The sequence below is a fragment of the Muscardinus avellanarius genome, assembly GCF_963383645.1.
Source record: "Muscardinus avellanarius genome assembly, chromosome: 6".
In the NCBI taxonomy this organism is placed as follows: Eukaryota; Metazoa; Chordata; class Mammalia; order Rodentia; family Gliridae; genus Muscardinus; species Muscardinus avellanarius.
The window spans coordinates 75,571,466-75,596,175 of NC_137791.1; the positions used below are offsets into that span (position 1 = coordinate 75,571,466).

Consider the following 24,710-nt stretch of genomic DNA (forward strand, 5'->3'; position numbering starts at 1 on the left):
ACAAAGGTTCAAAACCAGCCTCAGCTACTTAGTGAGGCTCTCAGCAACTTAGTGAGACCCTGTTTCCAAATAAAATATAAAATAGGTCTGGGAGTATAGCCCAGAGGTAGAAAAGCTCTTGGGTTCCACCCCCAGTACCACAAAAAAGAAAAAAAAAAAAAGAATAGAGCTGGGTCTGGTGGCACACGCTTGTAATCCCAACATTTGGGAGGCTGAGACCAGAGGATCACGGTTCGCGGACAGACTCAGCTACTATGAGATCCTGTTTCAGAATAAAGAATAAAAAAATTAGGGCTGGGAAGGTAGATCAGAGGTAGAATGCCCCTGGGTTTCATCCCCAGTACTGAAAAAAAAAAAAAAAAAAAGGATCAAATGAGATTGAGGATATGCAATACTAATACTACACATAGGTACTTGCATAGTAAGCATGATAAAAATATGTATTATATATATTACTTCTGATTAATTCTTAATGGAAAATACTACTACACACCCACATATTTTAATAGCCTAGTCATTTCCTGTATTCATGCCATTAAAATTGGTATTCAGAATTTCTTAAAATGAGGGCTGTGGATGTAACTCAGTGGTATAGTACTTGCCTAGCATGCACAAGGCCCTGGCTTCAATCCCCCAGGATGGGAGAAAGAAAAGAAAGGAATTCCTTCAAGTGATTATTTTCCACATTTTTTTTTTTTAAGAAAACAGCCATATTAGCTGGGCATGGTAGCACATTTGTAATCCCAGCACTTGGGAGGCTGAGACAGGAGGCTGTTCTAGTACAGCCTCAGCAAATAGTGAAACTCTTAACAACCTAGCAACCCTGTTTCAAAATAAATATATTTTATTTTATTATTTTTTTCTGAAGTTTAGGGATGGAACCCAGGGACATTCAACCTCTGAGCTACACCCCCTGCCCTATTTTTTATTCTTTATTTGAAACAGGGTCTCGCTAAGTTGCGGAGGGCCTAAGTAGCTGAGGCTGTCCGCGAACTGCAATCCTTCGGTCTCAGCCTCCCAAATGTTGGGATTACAAGCGTGTGCCACCACACCCTGCTTCAAAATAAAAATAAAATAGGGATGGGGGTATAGCTGGGAGGTAGAATGCCCCTGAGTTAAATCCCCAGTACCACAAAAAGAGAAAAAAACAGTCATGTTTATGAGTTAGTTCATGGCTTTGCCACTCTTTGCCTTACGGATACAGAGGATATCCCCCCATATAGATATGACTTCCAAGGGAAGTTATTAGGCTAGAAATTGCTATTGTAGCTACCAAAAATGTAGAACCTGGATGTTAAAGAAAAAAAATGTAATAGAATCTAAAAGGTTCAGACACGGAGAAATTTTTTTATTTTGGGAAATTGTTATAAGAATTTCCAGTGCTAAATTTCATTTTCCACAGTAATAAAAAATCACAAGATACCAAATATAGAAATTATGAAGTTTTTTAATTTCACAAAGCTTCTTAATCCACTCAAAATATTTCCATAATTCAACACTTTTAGGCAACTTCCTTGTTATCTTCTTCAGTTTCTACTTCTTTAGGCAACAACGGTTCAATCTTTAGCAGCAAACCTTCACTTGTTGAACTGCGAAGGAAAGCACGGACTACAAAGGGGCCTGAAAACAAACACAAGGATCAACTTTGACTTTATTCCACAGATTCCTACAAAACAGGTATAAATACACAAGAAATCTTATGGGTTTCACATCATATTTTCACTTGAGAAGTTCTACATTGCTGACTATTTTGAAGTCTAATGAAGGACAGTTCCACTTCTAGAAGACAAAACTAGATGTACTAGTGAATTATGCTTGAGACCACAGACTCACTAATAATTCATTTCTTTCTTCCAGAACATGATAGCCTAGGATTTACTTTATTGTAAAGTCAACAGTGGAGGGAGCAGGTGGTGATATTTACATTTGATGAAAATACTCTAAATATTTACTTAAAACAGTCGGCACAGATGCTACCTGTGTGTTACCAAACAGTTGGAAAAATTCTCCAAAAATTAAAAAGCTAACAGGCTTCTTTGAATTGGCAAAAAGAGAGAAACAACACTGCTTAGAGGAAATACTGTCCATCATTCCATTCCTGCTAGTCTCAGAGGATGCTATATTGAAATTAAAGTTCTCCACAGAGCCAGGTACAGTGGCACACACTTGTAATCCCAGTATTTGTGGGGGCTGAAACAGGAGGATTGCAGATTCAAGGCTAGTGCACTAACCTAGTGAGATTCTGTTTCTAAATAAAAAATAAAATATACCAGGAGCATAGGGACATAACTCAGAGGTAGAATGTCCCTGGGTTCAATCCCCAATTATACCAGCAAAAGAAAAAATAAATAAAAGTTTTCCATGGAATATTAGAATCCAAACACATAGATTAATTAAGTATTATGACCTTATTTAGGACAAAAGAACTAACAAATGAGGTATTCAACCAACAGTGTGTTTAACTCCTAAAGAAGGTGAAAAATTGCTTAAGATTGTGCTTTATTAACATAGTTATAAAACTAAACCTGGTGAATTTCTATCATGATAAAGCTGTAAGACAATAGTCAATTAAGTACAGGATCCTTGCTTGGTTTCATCTACCCAACGAGTGAAGTTTTTCTGAGGAAGGAATTTAATTGGCGCATGTACAGGCTAGCCTGTGTTTTAGCCTACTACACAGTTTCCACATCTCAATCAAGTTACTGATTCTCCATAAATCCCCGTTTATAAGAGCTATGATTCTCATAATAAATTATCTTTTTTTCTAAAATAAATAAGATTAGGAAACAATTGCTAGTATATGGGAAAAGGAGAACAATCTGACTTCAAACTTTTGTTTCATAAATGATTTTAGTTCAAATCCAAAACCATTTTAAGTTAAAAGCCATCAGTTTTCTTTCAAGCTTTACTATATTTATATATACATATATATATTTTTTTTCTTTCTTTACGGTATTGGGGATGGAACCCAGGGGCATGCTATCTCTGAGCCACAAATCCCCAGCCCTATTTTTTTTTATTCTTTATTTTGAAACAGGGTCTCACTGAGTTGCAAAGGGCCTCCACTAAGTGGTAGCTGAGGCTATCCTCGAACCAAGATTCTCCTGTCTCAGCCTTCCAGATGCTGGGATTACAAGCATGTGCCACCACACCTGGCTGCTTTACCACATTTAATGATAAAAATAATAATGTGGGAATTTATAAAGGTTTCAGAATATATACCTTCTAAATGTTAAAGATGTCCTTTTCTCTAAACTATGACTTATTAATAAGGTAATTAGGAATCCTTTGGAAAATTAAAATTTATTTATTTAGTCAATCCTCGTAAATATTATTGCTTTATAATTGATGTGAACTTTTCTGGGGGGGTATGGAACCCAGGGGCATTATACCTCAAAGGTACACTCCCCCAGCCCTATTTTTTTATTTTTTATTTTGAAACAGGGTCTCACTGAGCTGCAAAGGGCCTCACTAAGTAGCTGGGGCTGTCCACGAACTGTGATCCTCCTGTCTCAGCCTCCCAAGTGCTGGGATTACAAGCATGCGCCACCACACCCAGCTTTGAACTTGTTTTCTTAATATTTTATATTTTTTAAAGTATCACAGGGCTATAGGAAAGTCTACCCTTAGCAAACGACTCACCCAAATTCAGAGGTCTATGCCTACAGACTTCATTAACAACTGCTTGCAGATTGGCAGCTATCTGGTTGCTTGTCATATCTAACTGAAAGAAAAAGACAAAATTGATAATGGGAAAGTGAGAAGATAACACAATTTGTATAGTTGTTTTAGTAGTTATTTTAGATAGTGTCTTTAAAATATTTACCTACTGCAATCATCCATTAAGAGATCCTACTTTGGAAGCAAAACACCTCCTAAATTCTTTTAAAATGCCTCATTTACATGTCTCTATATATCAAGATTTAATTAACTTAGAGAACATTTTGAAGTTTTTCCACTTGACTTTCCTTGATTTCCCCCAATGCTTACCTTGGTTACATAAACCATTCCCTATAGCCACGCCCCAAAATTAGAGATACATTCTCTTATTGTTATTTGATGATTTACTCTTATAAAAGAAAGTAAGAAAATGCTTAAAAAATAATACTTTCAGGAGTTGAATATAAAATTACCTTTCTACATTCATTCAGATAATACTTATTTCACACCAACATTTCAGAATGCTATGCTAATATTCTAATTTTCACTATTATCTAGGCAATTATCTTATCATTTAGCAAAAGCTCTAGTAAGTAAAAATATAATGAATGAATGAGTCCTATTCAAGAATTCCTAGACCCAACTTAATATCCCTGAAAAGTCCTCTGTGTATTAAATGAATTCAATAAATGTTACTCTTTCTTCAATACCATCAAACTAAGTTATATTACATTTGAATACATCAAACTAAGTTATATTACATTTAGGGGATTTTGCATTTTGCCAAATAATTTATAATAATTCACATAAAACTTATATCTTCCTGGCAAAACAAGCAACAACAACAAAGTAAAGGAGTTCAGGTTCATACAAGACTTCTATTTACCAATGAGTCTGAAAACAATTATAAGTAACATGACACATAAACATAAGGAGAATCCCTCCTGAAAAATATTATTCTTTCATCAAACAACATTTATTGAACATTCACCTTGGCATGATGCAGTACCAAACCCTAAATGAGAGTTTACACATTATAGGAAGAATTCTTACTTCATGTCAATCCATAAGTGGGAGCTATGAGAGGAAAAAAAATTAAAGCAATGCTCAATTCATCTTATAAGACCACAGAACGTGCAGACTTTAATTCACTGGCAGAGAAGGAAGCTTACACATTTTATGTTAAAAAAAAAAAAGAAAGAAAAGGGAAGGCTAGGGCATCCACAAGTGTCCTTTCTCTTAGCGCCCTCTTCATTGTCCATTTTACTTCAAATTATCCATCTTTCTATTACCAACTGAAGTGACCAATACAACTTCAATACGCTTCTTTACCCTTTGTTAAAGACTAACAGCTAGCCGGGTGTGATAGCATTCCCCTATAATCCTAGTACTTCAGAGGTTAAGACAGGAGGATGGCAGGTCCTGGGCCAAACACACTGTAACTTGGTAAGGCACTGTTTCAAAATAAAAAATTAAAAAAGTGCTGAGGCTGTATGTAGCTCAGTGGTAGAGCACCTCTGGGTTCAATCTCCATGGCTACTCTCCCCACACACAAAGACCTATGACTTCCTCAAATGTGAACATAGATAGGAAAAGTAATATGCCCAACATGCCTGTTCTTAACAATTGTGTTCTATATTGTTATACATACTAAACTTCTCAGATTTTTGTAACCATACTTTCTCCAGCTTTATATTCCCATGCCTACAGTAAGCTAAAAACAACAGCCATGCTTTAGAAACATGAAACAATTAACTTCCCCTGCAACTTTCATTATTCGAATGCCTCCAGTGACTTTGTTTCTTCTCAGGGGAAATACTAGGAAATGAACCCAGGGCCTCCATGAGTTCTGTCACTAAGATATGCCCCGAACCCCTTAAAAATACAAAAATGTTTTAAAATATAGCTTAGCTTATACTTTTGTCCAAATTTTAGTATCTCTAGTTAGTACTGTGCCTTTTATTGAATTTTAAATATATGATAACCATAATACTTCCTTTTTTCTTTTAAATATTGTATAAAATTTAAAAAGTTACATATGTTATGGGCATTACTATGGTTATTTAATTGGCTACTAATGTAATCAATACTGATAGTTATATATAAAAATAACATATATGCTTATATCAGTTCTATCAAAACTTGGAGGATATTTATTTGGGTTGACCAGACCTCAGGAAAGCCACACTTGCAAACCTCTCTGCTTCCACCTAAGTTCCTCTGTACTTCCAATAGTGCTTCCCTATGTGATAACTTCCCTATGTAATAAGTTTGTGGTCTTAAGAAAGCTGGGGTGGCAACTTTCTGAGAAAGGATATTATCTATTAGAGTGTCAATAACAGAGCATATGACTTGTTGCAGCAGGGAGGGGAAGGAGGCGAAAAAAGGAGTAAAACTGACCTTGAAGGGATAGTGAATTCTAATAGGTACCATACTTTGATATATATCACCGTACTATTTACATTTTGCAAAAATGACTTTTCATGATGGGACATAATAGTTACTCCTCATTCTGCAGCATGGATGTTTTCAAGAACAGATTGTTTTTTACTGAATCCTACTTTCTATTTAATATCCCTTATGCAGGATTTCTTTTACCAAAGATGTAAGGATAGTGACTCTGGATGCAGGTAAACTCTAGCTCTGTATCTTTGCTTCCTAACTCTCAGATTCTTCTCTTTTCATACAATTCCTAACCTTTACATATATATATATATATATATATATATATATATATATATATACACATACATATACACACATATGTGTGTATATATATATCCATTATAACAAAAAATTGGTAATATTCCAGCATTATTTGGCCCTTCAAAATACAAATGTTTTATTTCATCTCAGCAAAATGTAGCCATGAACATGTCCAACACAGTGATTCTTCAATTCTTTTATGTCATCAAATCTTGCTCCAGAAAAATGCATACACAAACACAAAAGATTTAGCCTACACTTTCAGAGTCTTCATGTATTTTCTGATTTAAAAGGAAGGTGAAGAGAGAAGAAAGACTCCTAGGTTAAGTGTCAGTTAAGAGATCCCCGAGCCACACTTTGAGAACCACCAGCACAGATGTAGGAAGTATGTTCAACTATTTTGAAGGACAATGGGATTAGTGTAAAAAAAAATTTACATTTTACAGATGACAGAACAAAATAAAAGCAGAGTAGATATAAATGACTTTTAAATAATACACACTCTTCTAAAGTGGCCAGCTACTGCCACTGTGCTGTCTTGATTGTCTTTAGGTGACTGATTACCTCCAACTGTAAACTGCAGAGAGGGCTGCTGCTTTAGGTAAGAACTCAATCACCTGTTCTCCAAAATCCCTTCCATATCTAATAATCTAAGATTATATGAAGTACCTAGCAGACAGTTCCTGTAGATGGGCCATTATTCTTAACCTCTGTAACTCCTAACAGTCTAAGCCAAGAAAAGGGATAAAATCTGTATGTCTCCTAAGCTATACAGGGTCTCACTAAGTTGAGGAGGGTCTCACTAAGTAGCTGGTGCTGGCCAAAAACCCAGATCTTCCTGTCTCAGCTCCCAAGTACTGGGATTTCAAATGTGCACCACCACATCCGGCTCTTATTATTTTTTATTTTAAACAGGGTCTCAGTAAGCTGCAGAGGGCCTTGTTAAGTTGTTGAGGCTGGCCTCAAACCTGTGATCCTCCTGTCTCAGTCTCCAAAGTAGTACAATTATAGGCATATGCCACCATGGCTGGTTTTTATTTCTTATTTTTGAAAGAGGGTTTCATTAAGTAGCTGAGGGCCTTGCTAAGTTGCTGAAGCTAGCCTCGAACCTGTAATCCTCCTGTCCCAGTCTGGGATTATAAGCATGTGCCACTATGCCAAGCCTTTCCTAATTCCTAGATGTTGACATCACACAACTTAGGACATTTAGCCCCTACTGTTTGTCAAGCTACATGCTGGAAACTAGAAACAGAAAGATGAATGAGATTCAAACCTTGCTTTCAAGGAGCTTATGATCAAGTCACTAAAATGTAACGGGACAGGTACCACTCCAGATGAACAAGTGCTACAAGCGCACAGAGGAAGATGTAACTGCCTTTCACAGTGAGGGCACAGTGAAAGAAGGTGACATTTCAGCTAAGTCTTAGATATTGAAAAATTTTTGAAGGACAAAGAAAAACTTCTAGGCAGAGAGACCAGCATGAGGCAATGTGAGAACAGGTCCATGAGGGAGCTCCTCGTGTGTAGGGAATATGCATGACTGAAAAGGACTGGGTTTAAATGCATCTGTATATACCATGTGCACGACACACACAGGCCATGCAGGGTGGAAAACCCTGTGTGGAAGAGACAGAAGCCACTCAGCTGTTACAACGAGAACTGGGGTACCACTGCCATCGCAATTCCCAATTGGTCAAAAACAGCTAGAAATCTGGATTTCTATGTGATATTTTCCAGTTTTTAAATGTTAATTCAATAAGACAAAAGAAATGCACTACTAGGATCCGACAAAATAAGTTTGGGGGCCAAATTCAGCCTGCAAGCTGCCAATCTGTAATTCTGGTCGTCAGGTCACACCGCAGAAAATAGCTGGAAACACCAAATTTGAACCTGAGATGGTGATGTGTAATGAGACTGCAAAGAAATATTTATTTATTTAATTATTTTTATTTATTTTTGCGGTACTGGGGACGGAACCCAGGGGCATTTTATCTCCAAGCTACACCACCAGTCCTATTTTTTAGTCTTTTTATTTTTTTTTGAAACAGGGTCTCACTGAGTTGCAAAGGACCTTGCTAAGTAGCTGAGGCTGTCGGTGAACCGTGATCCTGTGGTCTCTGCCTCCTGAATGCTGGGATTACAACTGTGTGCCACCATGCCCAGTGCAAAGGAATTTAAATGTAAAGATTTTAGGATATATTCTGTCGGCAATGAAAAGCTATTAAATGTTTCTAAGAAGATAAATAGCATATCCAGTCTGTTACAGAAAGAATTCAAGAGGAAGGGTGTAAAGCACAAGTTGACATACTCTCTTTGTAAATATTTTAGGCTTTGCAGGCCAAATGGGCTCTGTTACAAACACTTAACTCTGCTGTCAAATCACAAAAGAAACCACAAACAATACATAAATGAATGAGAGCAGCTATATTCCAACAAAACTTTATTTATAAAAACAGATGGAGAGCTGAATGTGGCTCAGAGTCCACATACTGACCTGTGGAACAAATAGGCTGAAAGATGTTAAAGAAAGGGAATAAGCAAAAGTGATCATTACTTTTTGCTACAGCAAAAAAGGTTTTTGTTTTATATTCTTTTATTTGAGAGAAAGCTGTGTTGGGTATTGATAGACTTTTAGTTTATTACTATGCAGCACTATGCAGATGAGACAAAATATATGTTTTGTCAGGCTAAGAATTGCACTGCCATTTAAAAATAACAGCAGAAAAAATGCTTAGCTATGTTTTCAACAGCTGTTGTAAATTTTACATATGCATTTGAAACAAGTTTCTTTAGGACAAATGACAGGGTCCAAATTAAAAGCACAAAAGGTAAATTTAGTGTTCTAAAAAAAGATACTAACAATTCAGGCCATCGAAAAGGTCCTACTGAGCTGGGCATGATGGCACATGCCTGTAATCCCAGACTTGGGAGGCTGAGACAAGAGGATCGCAGGTTTGAAGACAGCCTCAGCAATGTAGCAAGACTCTAGGTAACCTATTAAGACCCTGTTTCAAAACAAAACAAAAAGATGAGGGTAGAACACCCACAGTGTTCAATTCCCAGTACCACAAGAAAAAGAAGAAAAAAAAGACCTACTGTAATAAATATCCATTCCAAGTAGAAGTAGCATACAAGTCGGAAGTGGTGGCAAGTGCCTGTAATCCAAATACTTGGGAGGCTGAGACAGGAGAATCACAGGTTTGAGGCCAGCCTCAGCAACTCTGTAAGACCCTCAGCAACTTAGTGAGACCCTGTTTCAAAATAAACAATAAAAATTAAAAAGGAGTGGAAGTATAGCTCGGAGGTAGAGTGCCCCTGTTTTCAATTCCTAGTACCAAAAAGAGCAGCAGCCAAGAGGCAAGGTTCCAAGGGGATCATGTGTTGAGCTGGAGGGTAACTGTAAGAAGGGGAGACTGGATGGTGGAACCATGTGCTATAGGAAGGACATCTAGCCAGTAAGAAAAGGCTAAAAAGTAGCAACTACCAGGACAGTGACCACAAATATGGGCAGGCAAACAGAAGCAGCTAGCTTTCCCCCAATTTTCTATCCTTAGGCCTCTACCCCAGAGGAGCTGGACCTGGAAAGGGCATTGGAGGAAAGTTACCTTAGAACCGAGCATTCCAAAGTCTAGAGACAGAGGACGCTGGGAACCAAATACGCCCTCTCCATTTCTGGTCACGCCAGCCATTAAAAACGGCCTCCAAGTTGACCAAGGAGGCCTCTGAGTACGAGGCTGCACCTTCAATCTCAGTCACGGGAACTCTAAGATGGATCTGACATGCCTGCGCCTGATGAAGAGGGGAAGTTGTACAGGGCACAACTGGAACAGAGTGTGTAAGTCCATTTCATGTTCTTACTTCACTAAATTCAGATTGTGAGTAAACAGTTACAGAAGTGCAAATTTATGTTCACAGGAATGATATTTAGAGTAATGAGATTAGAAACAATCTAAATGTCCAATAAAAGGAATAAGATTGAATAAATTATGATGTATTCACATAACGAGACTATAAAATAGCTATTAAAATGATACTTTGCAAGAATTTTAATGGCATGGGAAAGTGTTTAAGACACAATATTAAAGAAAAAAAAATCCCCAGAACTGAATTTTTAAAAAGTTCAGATTTTGGAGTATTTTGAATCTTCAGATCAGGGAAGTTCACCCAGTCAAATCTAGGCAAATATCCCAAAATCCAAAAAATTTTAAAATCTGAAACACTTCTGGTCCCAAGCATTTCAAATAAGATTCTGAACTAGCACTACAAACATTTATGTTCAAATATTTAATATGAGTTTTCATTTTACTTTAAAAGTTTCATTTTTGTGGAGTGAAACCCCAGAGTAGAATTGATTCTGGGCCATACTATAAACACGATTACATTTCTTTCTCTCTCTCTCTCTCTCTCTCTCTCTCTCTCTCTCTCTCTCTCTCTCTCCCCTTCCTTTTTTAAAATGTTCTCTCTCTCTCCTTCCTTCTTTCCTTTCTTCCCTCCATTTCCTTCCCCCTTCCCTTTCTTCTTTTCTCTCTTTCCTTCTTTTTTTTTTTTTTTGTGGTATTGTGGGTTGAACCCAGGGAGGTTCCACCTTTGAGCTACATCCCCAGTTCTAATTCTTTACTGTAGCACTGGAGACTGAACCCAGAGGCCTTCTACCTCTGAGCTACACCCTCAAATCTATTAAAAAAAAAAAAAAAACAAGGTCTCACTAAGTTGTTGAGGACCTCACAAGGTTGCTGAGGCTGGCCATGAACCTGCCACCCTCTTGACTTAAAGTTTCCCTAGTACTGGGATTTAAGGCATGCACCACAGTGCCCAGTTTTATTTTTTATTTTGAAATAGGTTTCACTAAATTGCTGAGGCTGGCCTCAAATCTGCAATCCTTCTGTCTCAGGCTCCGAAGTACTGGGAATACAGGCTTATGCCACCAAGCCCAAAATATAGCTAGCTTCATAAGATATTACCAAATTGTTTTCCAGAGTGGCTGTATTATTCATTCATTCATTTATTCATTCATTCATTTATGATACTGGGGGTTGAACCCAGGGCCTTTTATACCTCCAGGCTATATTGCCAGACCTATTTTATACTTTGGAAACAGGGTCTCACTAAGTTGCTGAAAGCCTCACTAAGAAGCTGAGGCTGGCTTTGAACCTGTGTGATCCTCCTGTCTCAGCCTCCCAAGCACTGGGATTACAAGCGTGCACCACCATGCCTGGCTTAATGGCTATATTATTTTAGAGTTCTAGTCTCTCCACAGTCCTACATTATTTTCTTTAATAATTTTCTGTAACTTATTCCTTTCCTTTGGAAGTTCCAATGACATGCAAGTTAGATTTTTTGTTATAGTCCCATGAACTCTCTCTATTTTCAATTTTATGCCTGTTCTTCGGACTGAATAATTACTACAATATATCTTCAAGTTCTCTTACTCTTTCCTCTGTCGTTTTCAAGGAAGTTTATGAAATACTTTCCTAGTTTTTTATCTTTTCTTGAACACCCAGTAATTTCAAGTTCCTGTAGGTTCTCCTTTTACTTACCCTGTTCTGACAGTTACTTTCTGCAACTGATTCTCCATTAGGGGCCAACTATCAGGACAAAGTAATTAAAGGCAAGGGTGGTGTGCCTCACTCTCTTGTGATCATAGCTCCTCTAATCAGTCTTAAAGTTTTAGGTACCTTTGTCCTCCTCTATACCTAATTTCACCACTGTCAAGCCTGAGCCTAGTGGGTGTCTCTTGGATTTCTCTGTGCCTGAACTCACTCATGTCCACAGCCTGGATTCAAGCCTGCTTGAACTCACTTGTACTGAAGTCAAGTTATCACATTTATCATTGTGCATGCAGGATGCTGAAATATACTTATTAACAAACAGATTGGCAAAAAAGGAGTTGGCAAACACCTTAAAGCAAATCAATTTGTTTCCCTTTTACAGGTTTTGTTTATATTTTCCATCATGTTATACTCTTGATCAATGATCGCTACATTGTTGAGTTAATGCAATGGATTAATGAGAAAAGCTGGCTTTTTTCCCCCACTACTGGTATGGTTTTCCTTATGCTATTATTTATATCTGATAAAAGGAGAATTATACTATCAATTCTCACAAGTTCTGAGAGAATGTCATCTGATTTCATAACACTACAAATAAAAACAAGAGAAAAGGATAATAAACTATTTCTTATTCTAATTTTTCTTCTGGTAAGAACACTGGCAAAAATCTACCCAAAGGGTATACCTGAAATACTACAACGCTGAGTCCTTGCAATTAAACATACATCTCACATGAAGGATGAAGGATGGTGCTGGCACATATGGAGTCTCTTCTTTCTTAGCCCCATGCCCTTGGAGATCCAAGATCTACGGCCAGCCTCGTTCTCCTACTTTACAGTCTACAATTTATTTTCCTCTCTTTAGAATTCCTTTATTTAGGACACAGTACACTGTAGTACACTGAACATAATGCAACAAAAGCAAAGCTAATCATTACACTGGAAGGAACAAGGGAGTGAAGGAGCAGCGGCTGTGAGCCACGAGCCAATGGAGGCTGCCCTAGGGCCAGCCACAGCGTATGACCTCTTGATCTAAGCACCTGCCTTGCTAGCCACTGTTTCAAACTGTGGACCCTGCTGCTTCAAAATAAGCCTTCAAATTCCACATCCTATGCTATCCATATATTCTTGTTTAACTGAACTCCAACACATTCACTTTTCTTGTTCCAGCATGTTCACTAAAACTGAAGGACCTGATTTCAACACAAGACTTTATTATGTTTACATTCTCTTGCCCTGAACTTTTATTTTAGTTACAATATACTTCAGCTTTCATCACCTGCCAGCCTGACAGTATTCTTGCCACAAAACAAGTCACTATTACACAAGCAAAGCATAGTGATACCTATGAATAAACCATGTCTACAACTTTAAAAAGAAAAAAAAAGAGCACATCAAAGAAAGTGCTTTAAGTAGTTCAAAGCTCCAAATATGTTTGAAACCCAGACAAGAAACACTAGTTAAAACAGGTCTTGGCATGCTTTGGTATAAACATACACTTGAGTTGTCCCACCCCCTTCCCTTTTTAGAAAACAAGATTATGTTTGATTTGCCAATTCCATTATTTACAAGTGCTCAAAATCTGGATATTTACACAACTATAACCAGGCTAATGTCTTCTTTTCCAATGTTATAGCTTAATATCAGAACTAGTATATTATATAAATACATTGATATTTTTTAAAAGATGTTCTTCAAATATTAATATTCAGTGGTTTTTGTAATTCTTTAAATCATTAAAGATTTTTTATTATATTACATATTAATAAAATATAAGTTCATAGTAATCATTTTCTGTTTTTTCTTTTTTTTTAATTGTGGTATTGGGGACTGAATCCAGGGGCATTCTACCTCTAAGCTGTATCTCCAGTCCTTTTCATTTTTTGGTTTGAAACAGGGTCTTGCTAGGTTGCTGAGAGTCCTGCTATTTGCTGAGTCTGCCCTTGAACCTATGTTCCTACTGTCTCAGCCTCCTAAGTACTGGGATTATAGGCATTTGCCACCATGCCCAGCTAGTAATAGTTCTTAAAATAAATAAAGTGATATTCATGTCTTAAAAATATGTTTGTTAATTCATTCATCCATTCTTTCTTGGCCCTAAAAGTATACTGTTTCTTAATAATTTGTTCTCTGTCACTGGCTTAACTTTTATAGTATACTAGTAGGAACCTGTCCTGTGATATAAGAAAATAAACAGAAAAAGTAGTACTCTACATGCTCATAGGAGAAATCAATGTTTCGTAATAAACTTACTGATGCTAATTTAGACTTAATCCAAATATAATGCCAAATGTTTTTAAAGCTTTAAGATATAGTGAATAAAGCAAATGAGATTATAGGAAAACAGTTAAGCATCTTTAGAAATCAACCTTTTAAAGTATGTTTAAAACATTTCTTAATAAAAACAATTGATCTAAACCGGGAGTGGTGGTGCACCCCACCAGGAGGACTGTGGTTCACGGATAGCCTCAGCTACTACTTAGTGAGACCCAACCCTCCGCAACTTAGTAAGACCTTGTTTCAAAAGAAAGAATAAAAAAATTAGGGCTTGGAGTATAGCTCAAAGGTAGAATGCCCCTGGGTTGCACCCACATAACACACACACACACACACACACACACACACACACACACACACACACCTGTTAATTAAATGGCATTATGAACTCAGGCAGTATCTAGCATTACTGAGGATTGAACTGAATCCAGGGGTGCTCTACACTGAGTTGCATCCCCAGCCCTTTTTAGTTTTTATTTTTGAAAAAGGATCTTGCTAATTGCCCAGGGTGGGCACAAACTTGCAATCTTCCTGCCCCAGCTTGCTGATCATACGCATGTGCCGATGCACCCATCACCAAGCAATAGTTTGTATTAAATACTCAACATTTTTTATTAGATACTCTATAACAAAAAGTAATGAAGGTGTATGTCATTAAAAAAGTATTCTGTGGTACACACTTCCCACAAGTTTAAACTCATTTTCCCATAAATTTAATTCTATTTTTCATGTCTTTCTAACACATAGGTGGATGACCAAAGAAGGGAGGCAAGAAAAAATAAAAGAGTGAAAAGAGAGGGAAAATGAAAGCAGAAAAGAAAAGCTTCAAAGAGTTATTTTTTTTTTAAAAAAAAAAAAGGTAAGGAGAAAAGAGGGGAACCCTGAAAACATGTATCAAAAGCAAACTATAAATTATAACAATTATTTTTAATCATGTCAAATAATTTTCAGAGTACCAAAAACATACAACACTTTATCCAGAACAGAAAGAGAATGTAAAGATGGCTCAAATGCCTTACTATTATTATTACCCTTGAATTAAACCCCTTCTCATCTGCTGAAAGGATGAGGCCTGGCTGCCAGAGTCCTGGGAGCCTAGTCAAGGAGGAAGGGATAGTTATGGAAAAGAAGCAGAGTTTCTCAACATTCAGTACACAGATATTCACTTAATCTTTTCTGTTTTCAATTTTCTCGATACCTGATCTTTACCCCTCCTCCTCGGTCTAGAGATCCTGTTTAAATCTCCCCAGTTTTCTGATGTTATATACAAACAATTCACATGTTTCTCCCATGAAGACAGGATTGCTGTCTACCTTTTTTTTTTTTTTTTTTGGTGGGTCTGGGGATGGAACCCACATTGGAACCAGGGGCATTTGACCTTTTCTAGATTTAGTGGGATATTAAGCTAAATAAATTATGGGATGAATTAAAGGCAGAAGGGAGTGAAAGCTATTACAGAGGCAATGAAAGCAAAATAACAGAAGAAGAAAGTTTGTTTGGACGTAAAAAGTACATGCTATTTAGTGGAAGCCAGACTTTCCATACTTGCATTTCAACTTCTTTTTATTTTAAATTTATTTTATTTTTTTTTATTGGTGCACTGTATTCATACATCATAGTGGGATACAAACTTTTGTAAACATACATGCACACATCACCCAGTCAGCCCCCACCCAATCCCCACCCCATTCTCTCCCCATCCCTCCTTCCCATGCTTGGCTTAGTGGTTGACATCTAGTATTATAGCAATTTATCCAAAATTAAAAATGATTATCTCACATAACAGTATCATTTGTCTGATACCAAGCTTTTGATGACTTAAAGATAACATTTCAATATTTATTTTTGCTTTCTTTCTTACCAGAGAATATTTTTTTTCTTTTTTTTAGGTGAAACTATCATATATTTATATATTTATTTTTCAGAAAAAATATCTATCCTAATATAGAATATGGACTCTAGATACCAAAAACAATCTCAAAACAGAACAAAGCTAGAAGATATATATTTTCTGATTTCAAACCATATAAAGCTACAATAATTGAAACAGTGTAGTACTGTTCTAAAGGCAGATATATAAACCATTGGACTTAAATACAAGAATAGAGCTAAATTCATCCCTATATTGTCAAGTTATTTTTGACAAGGTTTCCACGAACATTTGGTGGTGGAAATAATAATCTTTTAACTAAATATTGTTGAAAAATAATAATTACATGGAAAAGAATAAAATTGAACCCTTACCTAATCCCATATACAAGTATTAACTCAAAATAGATAAAAGACCTAAATATAAATCTTAAGACTATAAACTTTTAGAAGAAAATCTGGGTCATAAAACCTCACAACATTGAAATTGGCAGTGATTTCTTGGATATGAGTTCAATGGCACAGGCAACAGAAGAGTATACAAACTCCCTAAAAAATAAAAAAATATTGTATATCCAAAGACAATGTAAACAAAGTTAAAAGTTACTAATAGAATGTGATAAAATATTTCCAAATGCTATATCTGAAGGTATATTAATATTCCAACTAGAAATCCTAAAAATTAGCAACAATAAAAGCAAACAATACAATTTAGAGATAGGTATAAGACTAACATAAATAATGAATCTCCACAGATAACCAGTCTTAGTTGTCTGTTGGATGGAAAATCTTGTTTCTCTGGTTCCGGTGTGTGTTACCTATTTCTTCTTTGTAGTTAATCTCTTTGAGTATTTTCTCTAGCACTGGTTTTGAAGACATAAATTCCTTCAGTTTCTGTTTGTCATGGAAGCTTCTTATTTCCCCATCTAATTTGATAGAAAGTTTTGCTGGGTAGGAAATTTTTGGCTGGAAGTTGTTTTCTTTCAGAGTTTGGAATATGTTACTCCAAGCCCTTTTGGCTCTCATGACTTGGTTTGGGAAGTCTGGAGTGATTCTAATTGGTTTGCCTCTGAATGTCACTTGGCCCTTTGTTTTTGTTGCCTTTAAGATTCTCTGCTTGGCTTCCACATTGGTCATTTTGACAATTATGTGGCGTGGGGATACTCTTCTCCAATCCTGTCTAAAGGGAGTTCTATAAGTTTCCTGGATCTGTGTATCAACCTCTTGCTCTATGTTTGGAAAATTTTCTGCTATTACTTCCTTGAAGAGATTGTTGATCCCTTTGGTTTCACCTTCTTTTCCCTCCTCTATTCCAATTCTTAGGTTAGCTCTCTTAAAATGGGCCCATATTTCTTCAATATCAGATTCCTGCTGTCGGATATTTTTTTCTAGATTAGAAACTATGCGTTCATTTTTGGAATGATCATCTTCTAAGAGCGAGATTCTGTTCTCCATGTGGTCTAATCGGTTGTTCGTGCTTCGAATTGAGGCCTTTACTTCATTAATTGCATCCTTTATCTCTTTTTGGCTCTCTCTGAGTTCTTTTCGAAGCACCTCTATTATTTCTACAGTTATTTTCCTGATTTGATCTTCTAGAAATCTCTGATTTTCTGTTTTACCGGGTTCTGATGTTGTGGGGTTGTGGGCATTCATTGCTCTAGTGTTATTCCTCTTTCCCATGATTTTGGAAGTTTGTGCCTTCTCTGGGTTCTTCCCTTGGGTCACTATGACTTCACTTAAGGTGCTCTGGATCTCGAGTCTGTAGTATCTCAGACCCCACTACTCATTTACTGGGTTGTATCACAGAGTCTCCGACCCAGAGAGTCGATAGAGGCTGCTTTAGACTGTGGGGGGTGCCAGGTTGCATGTTCTCCTATGGTGTGATATCTCTGCCACCGCCCCTCCCCCACTGGGTCAAGTCCCAGGGAGTACAGTACTGGGATTTCTCCTCTGGGGCCCGCAATTTGACTCACTGTTCTTGAGTTCACAGATGTAGCTGTACTGGACTCGGTGAATTCGCTGCTGCTGCCGCCGGTGGCAATATGGCACCGCTGCTACGCCCTCGGCCGTGAGGCTGGCTTATTTCTTCTTGGTTTTGAGTTCCACTCTGAGTCTCTGCAGCGTGTGCTGAGCTCAGCCACTGGGAGCTTTAGATGCTTCCTGCGCTGAAAAATCCCACCTGGCTGTTCTGCAGCGGCTCACCTCGGCTTGCTGTAGCCGTCCGGTGAACTCACCGCTGCCGCCAGCAGTATGGTGCTGCTGCCGCGTCCTCAGGTGTGAGGCCGGTGTATCTCCTCTGTGGCTCTGAGCTCTTATCTCAGTCTGCTTTCTCTCTGGAGCCTGGTGATTTTTTTGTTTCTCTGGTGATGGTGTTTTCTGGCTATGAAAGGCGCTGATTTTGTGGTAATGGAGATTGGTTGTTAGCGGGGCTCTTAAGCCCCGCTTTCTCAGTCGCCATCTTCCCGGAAGTCCTCGCATTTCAACTTCTTACTCAAAAATCAAACCTCAAGTGCTATCCCACAGCCAGGTGCCCACATTACTTGCCAATTTTCCTTTTTTGTTAAGAGTTAGAGCTTAACTAGAGTTAAGGCTAAAGCAACAGATTCAATGAAAATGTGTGATGCTTCATTTAACTTTCTTACCCAAAATGTTCTAAGATGAAACAAAGAAAAAAAAATCAGTATTTCTGATTTTTAAAAAAACATAATGACAGTTGCTTCACAATCTTCACATGTATATAAATATGCAAAGGAAAAAAATTCTTGAAATAAAAAGTTGTTTGGAGTACAGTAAGTCCTTTAGTACCTACTTTTTTGAAGGCCATTTTTTATAAAGTATTGAAAATTCTACCAAAATGCTGTACTGACAGCGAAACACTCTAAAGGCCTCAAAATTATTTACAAAATAATCTGAAACAAAATAATTTCACAGTACACTGTGTCTTTCCAAGGTTTAACGTTTGCACTATCAATCCAAATCTGTTTTTATCCTCAACTTTTATCTGTTTTAATCCGGACAGTTTTCAGTTAGAATTGACTTAAATATCAAAATTCTCACGAAAATAATATTAAGTACTTCTACATATGTGAGCTTCTACTCAACTAAATTCAAACATAAAAAGTTAGCTATTTGTGTAGGGAATGGTGGCATTAACTTGTAATCCCAGTATTTAGGAAGCTAAGACTGGATCTAAGGTTCAAGGCCAACCATAGCAACTTTATGAGACACTGAATTTCACAATTTAAACAAAAAAGGTCTAGGGTGTATCTTGGAAGTAGAATGCCTCTAGGTTCAATTCCCATTACCAAAACAAACAAAAAAGTTAGCTACTTTTAGTTACTTACTAGATGGAAAAGTATGTATAGAAACATGGGTCTGGTTTTATAAGCTTTTCTGTGTATATTTAATAGGTGGTAAGAGTCATTTAATTTATTGAATTAAATACTATGATAGAATAAACATATCAAATGAGCACATTCCAAATATTCATTTATAGTCCACACCCTCTTGTGTCGATAAATGTTTACCACAAATTCATTATTATATAGGTCTAGTAATTTTTACTACTGAAAAATTCAACTTTTTGTTTTCCACCACTCTCAGTAAATGAAACCTCAACTGACATGATATCAATTTTTTTTGAAGTATGTGAAGTAGCTGATTTTAACAAAAGTCAAAAGAGAAAGGGGAAGAGAAAAAAAAAACCTTTAGTTCCTGACAAATATATGACATATAATATCTGCATAGTATTTTAAATGAATTAGTGAATATTAATAGAAATTAGAAAGAATTTTACCTTATAATGAAGGGTAAGTGAAGAAAAACAATCAACAATGCAAGTGGCCTCTAATTATACTTTAAAGTATTCTGCAAGCTCTGGTTAAAGGCCAAATATCTTAAATCACTAACATAATTTATTAGTGAGAAACACCAAAAAATATTCTGATAGCCTCAGAACTAACATAAAATTAATTTGTGGTCTGTTATAAAAAAAACTAACAAGCACTTTTTGAAAAGTAGTTCAAAGTCTCTATTCTGACAGCTTCATGCTTCAATATTTGGACAGTTTAATTTTCTTATATAATGTCAAAATATATATCTTGCTAAGGACTTCTATAATGAACCATGGATAAGAGCCTTAATTCTTTCATTTTGCTAAATTCTAGCAAGTAATATTTCATTTGCAGTATTACTCCACAAAGGTTGTTTGAAAGTTTAGGGTTAATCAGTGAAATTATTTATAAAATAAAACATTTTTCTATTGATTCACTATTCAGGTTAAAATATCTCTGAATTTCTACCTGACCTTCAATTGGAAAATTTTGTTTATTCATACACATGTACATTCATAGATTCAATAATTATTTACTGAATACCGACTACATGCCAGACAGTCCTCTAGAAGCTAGGTTTATAGCAGTAAAGAAAATAAAACTTCTTGGCTTCTATTTTCTTATTATGTAAGAATATAACAACTGTAGTAAAACTTGTCTCCTCTCTTAAGCAAAATCGTAGCTGGGCAAGTGGCCATCTCATTAGATAGCGCATTAAGACAGACCTTCAGCTAAGCCATGTCACATTCACTAAGGTCTACAACACAGGACAGAGACAAAAGTAGTCAGGGCAATGGCTCACAGGCTTGAAAGGAAGCCATTTACTCAAGCTCCTCTGGTCTCTTTCATCAGGCTACATACAATTCAGATGTGGTAACCAGAGAGCTTCAACCACACCAACCCTTGGAGATGGCAAAAAATAAAAAAGAAAAAAGAAGGAACCTGGGTCCTTATATAACCTTGTTAAGGAAGAACAACCCTGAGATACCCACCAGTCCAAACTTGGAAGAATTAACACTCTATCCTGCTTAAGTAACTATTATCTGGTCCCTTCAAAACAGTTTAACCGACGTCCAGGAAGATGGCGACCGAGAAGCAGCACATACCAGTCCTGCTGACATTGCCTGGTCTCTACTGCCACAAAAGCAGCATTCTACAAAGCCAGAAGATACTATCAGTAGAGGAATAAAAATAATAGATACAAGCAACAGGGGAAAAAAATTAAGACTGATCAGAGAGCTGAAAAAAACCCGCCTGCCTTACATCAGTGGGTGCCACGGTGGCGACATGGTACCTCACAGTACCCAACTCCAGAGACAAAAGGAAAACAACTGAGGATCTGAAGTGAGCAGCTGCAAACCATCCGGGTTGTAAGTCATCAGTTCTTCTTGGTAAACACTGGCTATAACCTCCAGCTGTGACTCGCCACACCCTCTAGGGATCCAGAGTGGAGCTTAACACCATAGAAGAGACCTACCCACTTTGCAGCCAAGGGCACCACAGTGACACCATTTTGCCTCACTGCACCCAACTCCAGGGACAATCAGGAAAACATACAAGGACCTGAAGTAAGCAACTATAGACCATCGGAATTGTGGGTCATCCATTCCTCCTGTGCAAACACAAGCTACAAATTGCAGTAGTGGCAGCCAGGCCCACCGCGCCTTCCAGAGATCCAGACCAGCATGTACCAAAACCATAAGTGAAGCTGCAGTCTCCACAGGAGAGTGCCCAGAAAGGCACCCCCAGGGACTCATGCAGGAGTGATAAACTCCCTGGGTCTGAGATTTTGCAGTTCAACTCAATGAAAGAGGGAGTAGAATCTACAACTTGCAACAGAGGTGGCTGAGCTTACAATGCCCTCCAGAGATCCAGAGTTGAGCTCAATAACACCATAAGTGAAGTCACGGTTCCTGTAGGAGAACATCCTGTGTGGTGCCCCCAGAGACTCACACAGCCTTGATAAACTCCCTGGGTTTGAGACTTTGCAGTTCAACCAAAAGGGTGGGGAGTAGCGTCTGCTGCTGGACATAGCAAAGGCTCAGACAGATTGGAGAGGGTGGGGTTTCTCCTTTTAGACACAGCAGAGGCTCAGACAGCCTTAGGCTCTGCGCACTGGAAACTGTGGGGAAGACCCATGTTAAACACTAGACCCAACTAGTAGGACCTCCGGAATAACCACAGACCACTAAATCATGGTGAATGGGGAGAAGTCAAACCAGACCAGCCCTAGCTATGGAGAACAGAGACTCTTACATTGAGTTTGGTCTCAAAGGCATCAGCCACTTATGGAGGATGGGGAGGATGAGATTCCAAATCTGTGAAAAGCATGGAGGGTGACCTGGGCTTAATGATAGATCCAGACCCATAAATACTGACCATCTGCATAGACTGAGAAAGACTCAGAGAACCAGGCTTATAACAGAAAAAGGTGCCAGGGCACTTGGTATCTGCAGAGAGAGAGACTACAGAGGCCCTGTAGGCTGAATAATCATTTATTTATAGTGTTGCATTAATTTGTTGTTGGGATTGTTTTGATTGTTGGTTCTTTTTGTCTGTATGTGAGTGTATATGCCTGGTTTTTTTTAACCTCCTTTCAATACTCTCTCAAGCTTCTTACCTTTGTACAAACCTACTCTCTTCTATCCCTTTTCTAACTTTTTCTCTCTTTCTAGTCTTGTATTAAATCCACTTCATATCACCATACCAGAAATTCTACATTGATTACTAGAATACTACATTTTCACTATCTCTAATTTCTAATAGATACTACCTTAGACTCATATTCTCATTCTATTCAACCATATCTGAGGCTTTACCCTATTTCTTCCATTTATGACTTCACTTCTTTCCTCACTCAAATTTCACTGTTGAATACAATACAAATTGCCCTTTGATATAACAGCTGACACCTAGAGACTGAAAGAAATCTATCAAAATAACAAACTTCTGAAATCATGAGAAGGAGGAATAACAAGAAAACACTGAGCTCCCACACCACCACAATAAAAAAACATGATAACAAAGAATTGCAGAGATCTCCAGAAGATCAAATCAGGAGTGTAATTGTAGAAATGATACAGGATTTCAGAAAAGAATTTAGAAAGAGCCTGAAAGAAATAAAGGATGTAATCATGGAAGTGAAGGGATCAGTTCAAACTATAAACAATTGGTTAGAACACATGGAGAATAGAATCTCGCCCCTAGTAGAGGATCACTCTAAAAATGAGCACATAGTGTATAACATAGAAAAAACAATTCAAAAGCATGAATTGGACATTAAAAAATATGGGCCCATTTTAAAAGAGCTAACCTAAGAATAACTGGCATAGAGGAGGGAAAAGAAGGTGAAATCAAAGGGATCAACAATATTTTCAAAGAATAGCAGAAAAATTTCCAAACAGAGCAAGAGGTTGATACACAAGTAAAGAAAACTTATAGAACCCCCTTTAGACAAGATCAGAGAAAAGATTCCCCACACCGCGTAATAGTCAAACTGACCAATGTAGAAGCCAAGGAGAGAATCTTAAAGGCAACCAAAACACACAAACAAAAACAAGTGACATTCAGAAGCAAACCAATTAGAATCACTCCAGACTTTCTAAACAAAGTTGAAAGCAAAGAGGGTCTGAGGTAGCATATTCCAAATTCTGAAAGAAAACAACCTGCAGCCAAAAATTTCCTACCCAGCAACTTAGACAGGGAAATAAAAATATTCCAGGATAAACAGAAGCTGAAGGTATTTATGTCTTCTAAACCAACACTAGAGAAAATACTCAGAGAGATTAACTACAAATAAGAAATAAGTAGCCAGGCATGGTGGCACACGCTTGTAATCCCTGTGCTTGGGAGGCTGAGACAGGAGGATCGCGCAGGTTCGAAGCCAGCCTCAGCTAGTGAGGCTCTCAGCAACTTAGTGAGACCCTGTTTCCAAATAAAATATAAAATGGGGCTGGGGGGGATAACCGGTAGAAAGCCTCTGGGTTCCACCCCCAGTACCACAAAAAAGAAAGAAAGAAAGAAAGAAAGAAAGAAAGAAAGAAAGACCATCCAGCAAACAAAGAAAAACAAACACTACCTCAAACAAAACTTGAATCTCAACATGATAGAAATTAAAAATCTCTCAATAATCATACTGAACATAAGTGGCCTCAACTCCCCAATAAAAAGACATAAAGTGGCAAAATTTATTAAAAAGCAGAATCCATCTATCTGCTACCTGCAAGAAACACAAGTAAAGATAGTAACAAACTTAAGGTAAAGGACTGGAGCAAGGTAATCCATGCCAATGGAATCGAAGACAAACAGGAGTAGCAACTATATCAGACAAGTTAGACTTCAAGCCTAACTTGTAAGAGACAAAGCAGGTCATTTTTACTGATAAAAGGAACAAACAATTCAGCAAGAAGAAATAACGAGAGTCAACATTTATGCCCTAAACAAAGGTAAAGTGACTTTCATAAAACAAACTCTTGGTGACATTAAGTTACACATAAATCCCAATACAATCATATATATCCCAACACAATAATACTGGGAGACTTCAACACCCCTCTCACACCATTAGACCGATCTTCTAGACAAAAGGCCAGTAAAGATGCCTCAGACCTAAAGAATACCACTAATCAAATGGGCCTGTTAGACACATATAGAATATTCCACCCAACTGGACCAGAGTTCATATTTTTCTCAGCTGCTCACGGAACCTTCTTCAAAATAGATCACATCCTGGGACACAAAATAGCACTAGCAAATTCAAAAAATGTGACATATCCCCAGTGTCGTTTCAGACTATAATAAAATAAAACTAGAAATCA

General features: G+C 37.3%; 1 protein-coding gene across 1 annotated transcript in view; it reads right to left on the reverse strand.

The window, feature by feature from the left end:
- Window positions 1–1,501: 1,501 nt before the first annotated feature.
- MRPL1 (mitochondrial ribosomal protein L1) overlaps window positions 1,502–24,710 on the reverse strand; it is a gene marked incomplete at both ends in the record, with an annotated part of 102,239 nt that continues 79,030 nt past the window's right edge. The window contains 2 exons of the mRNA XM_080697215.1: window positions 1,502–1,620; window positions 3,643–3,724. Of these exons, the coding sequence (XP_080553341.1) occupies window positions 1,502–1,620; window positions 3,643–3,724 (201 nt within the window). The remainder of the gene's footprint in view (window positions 1,621–3,642; window positions 3,725–24,710) is intronic.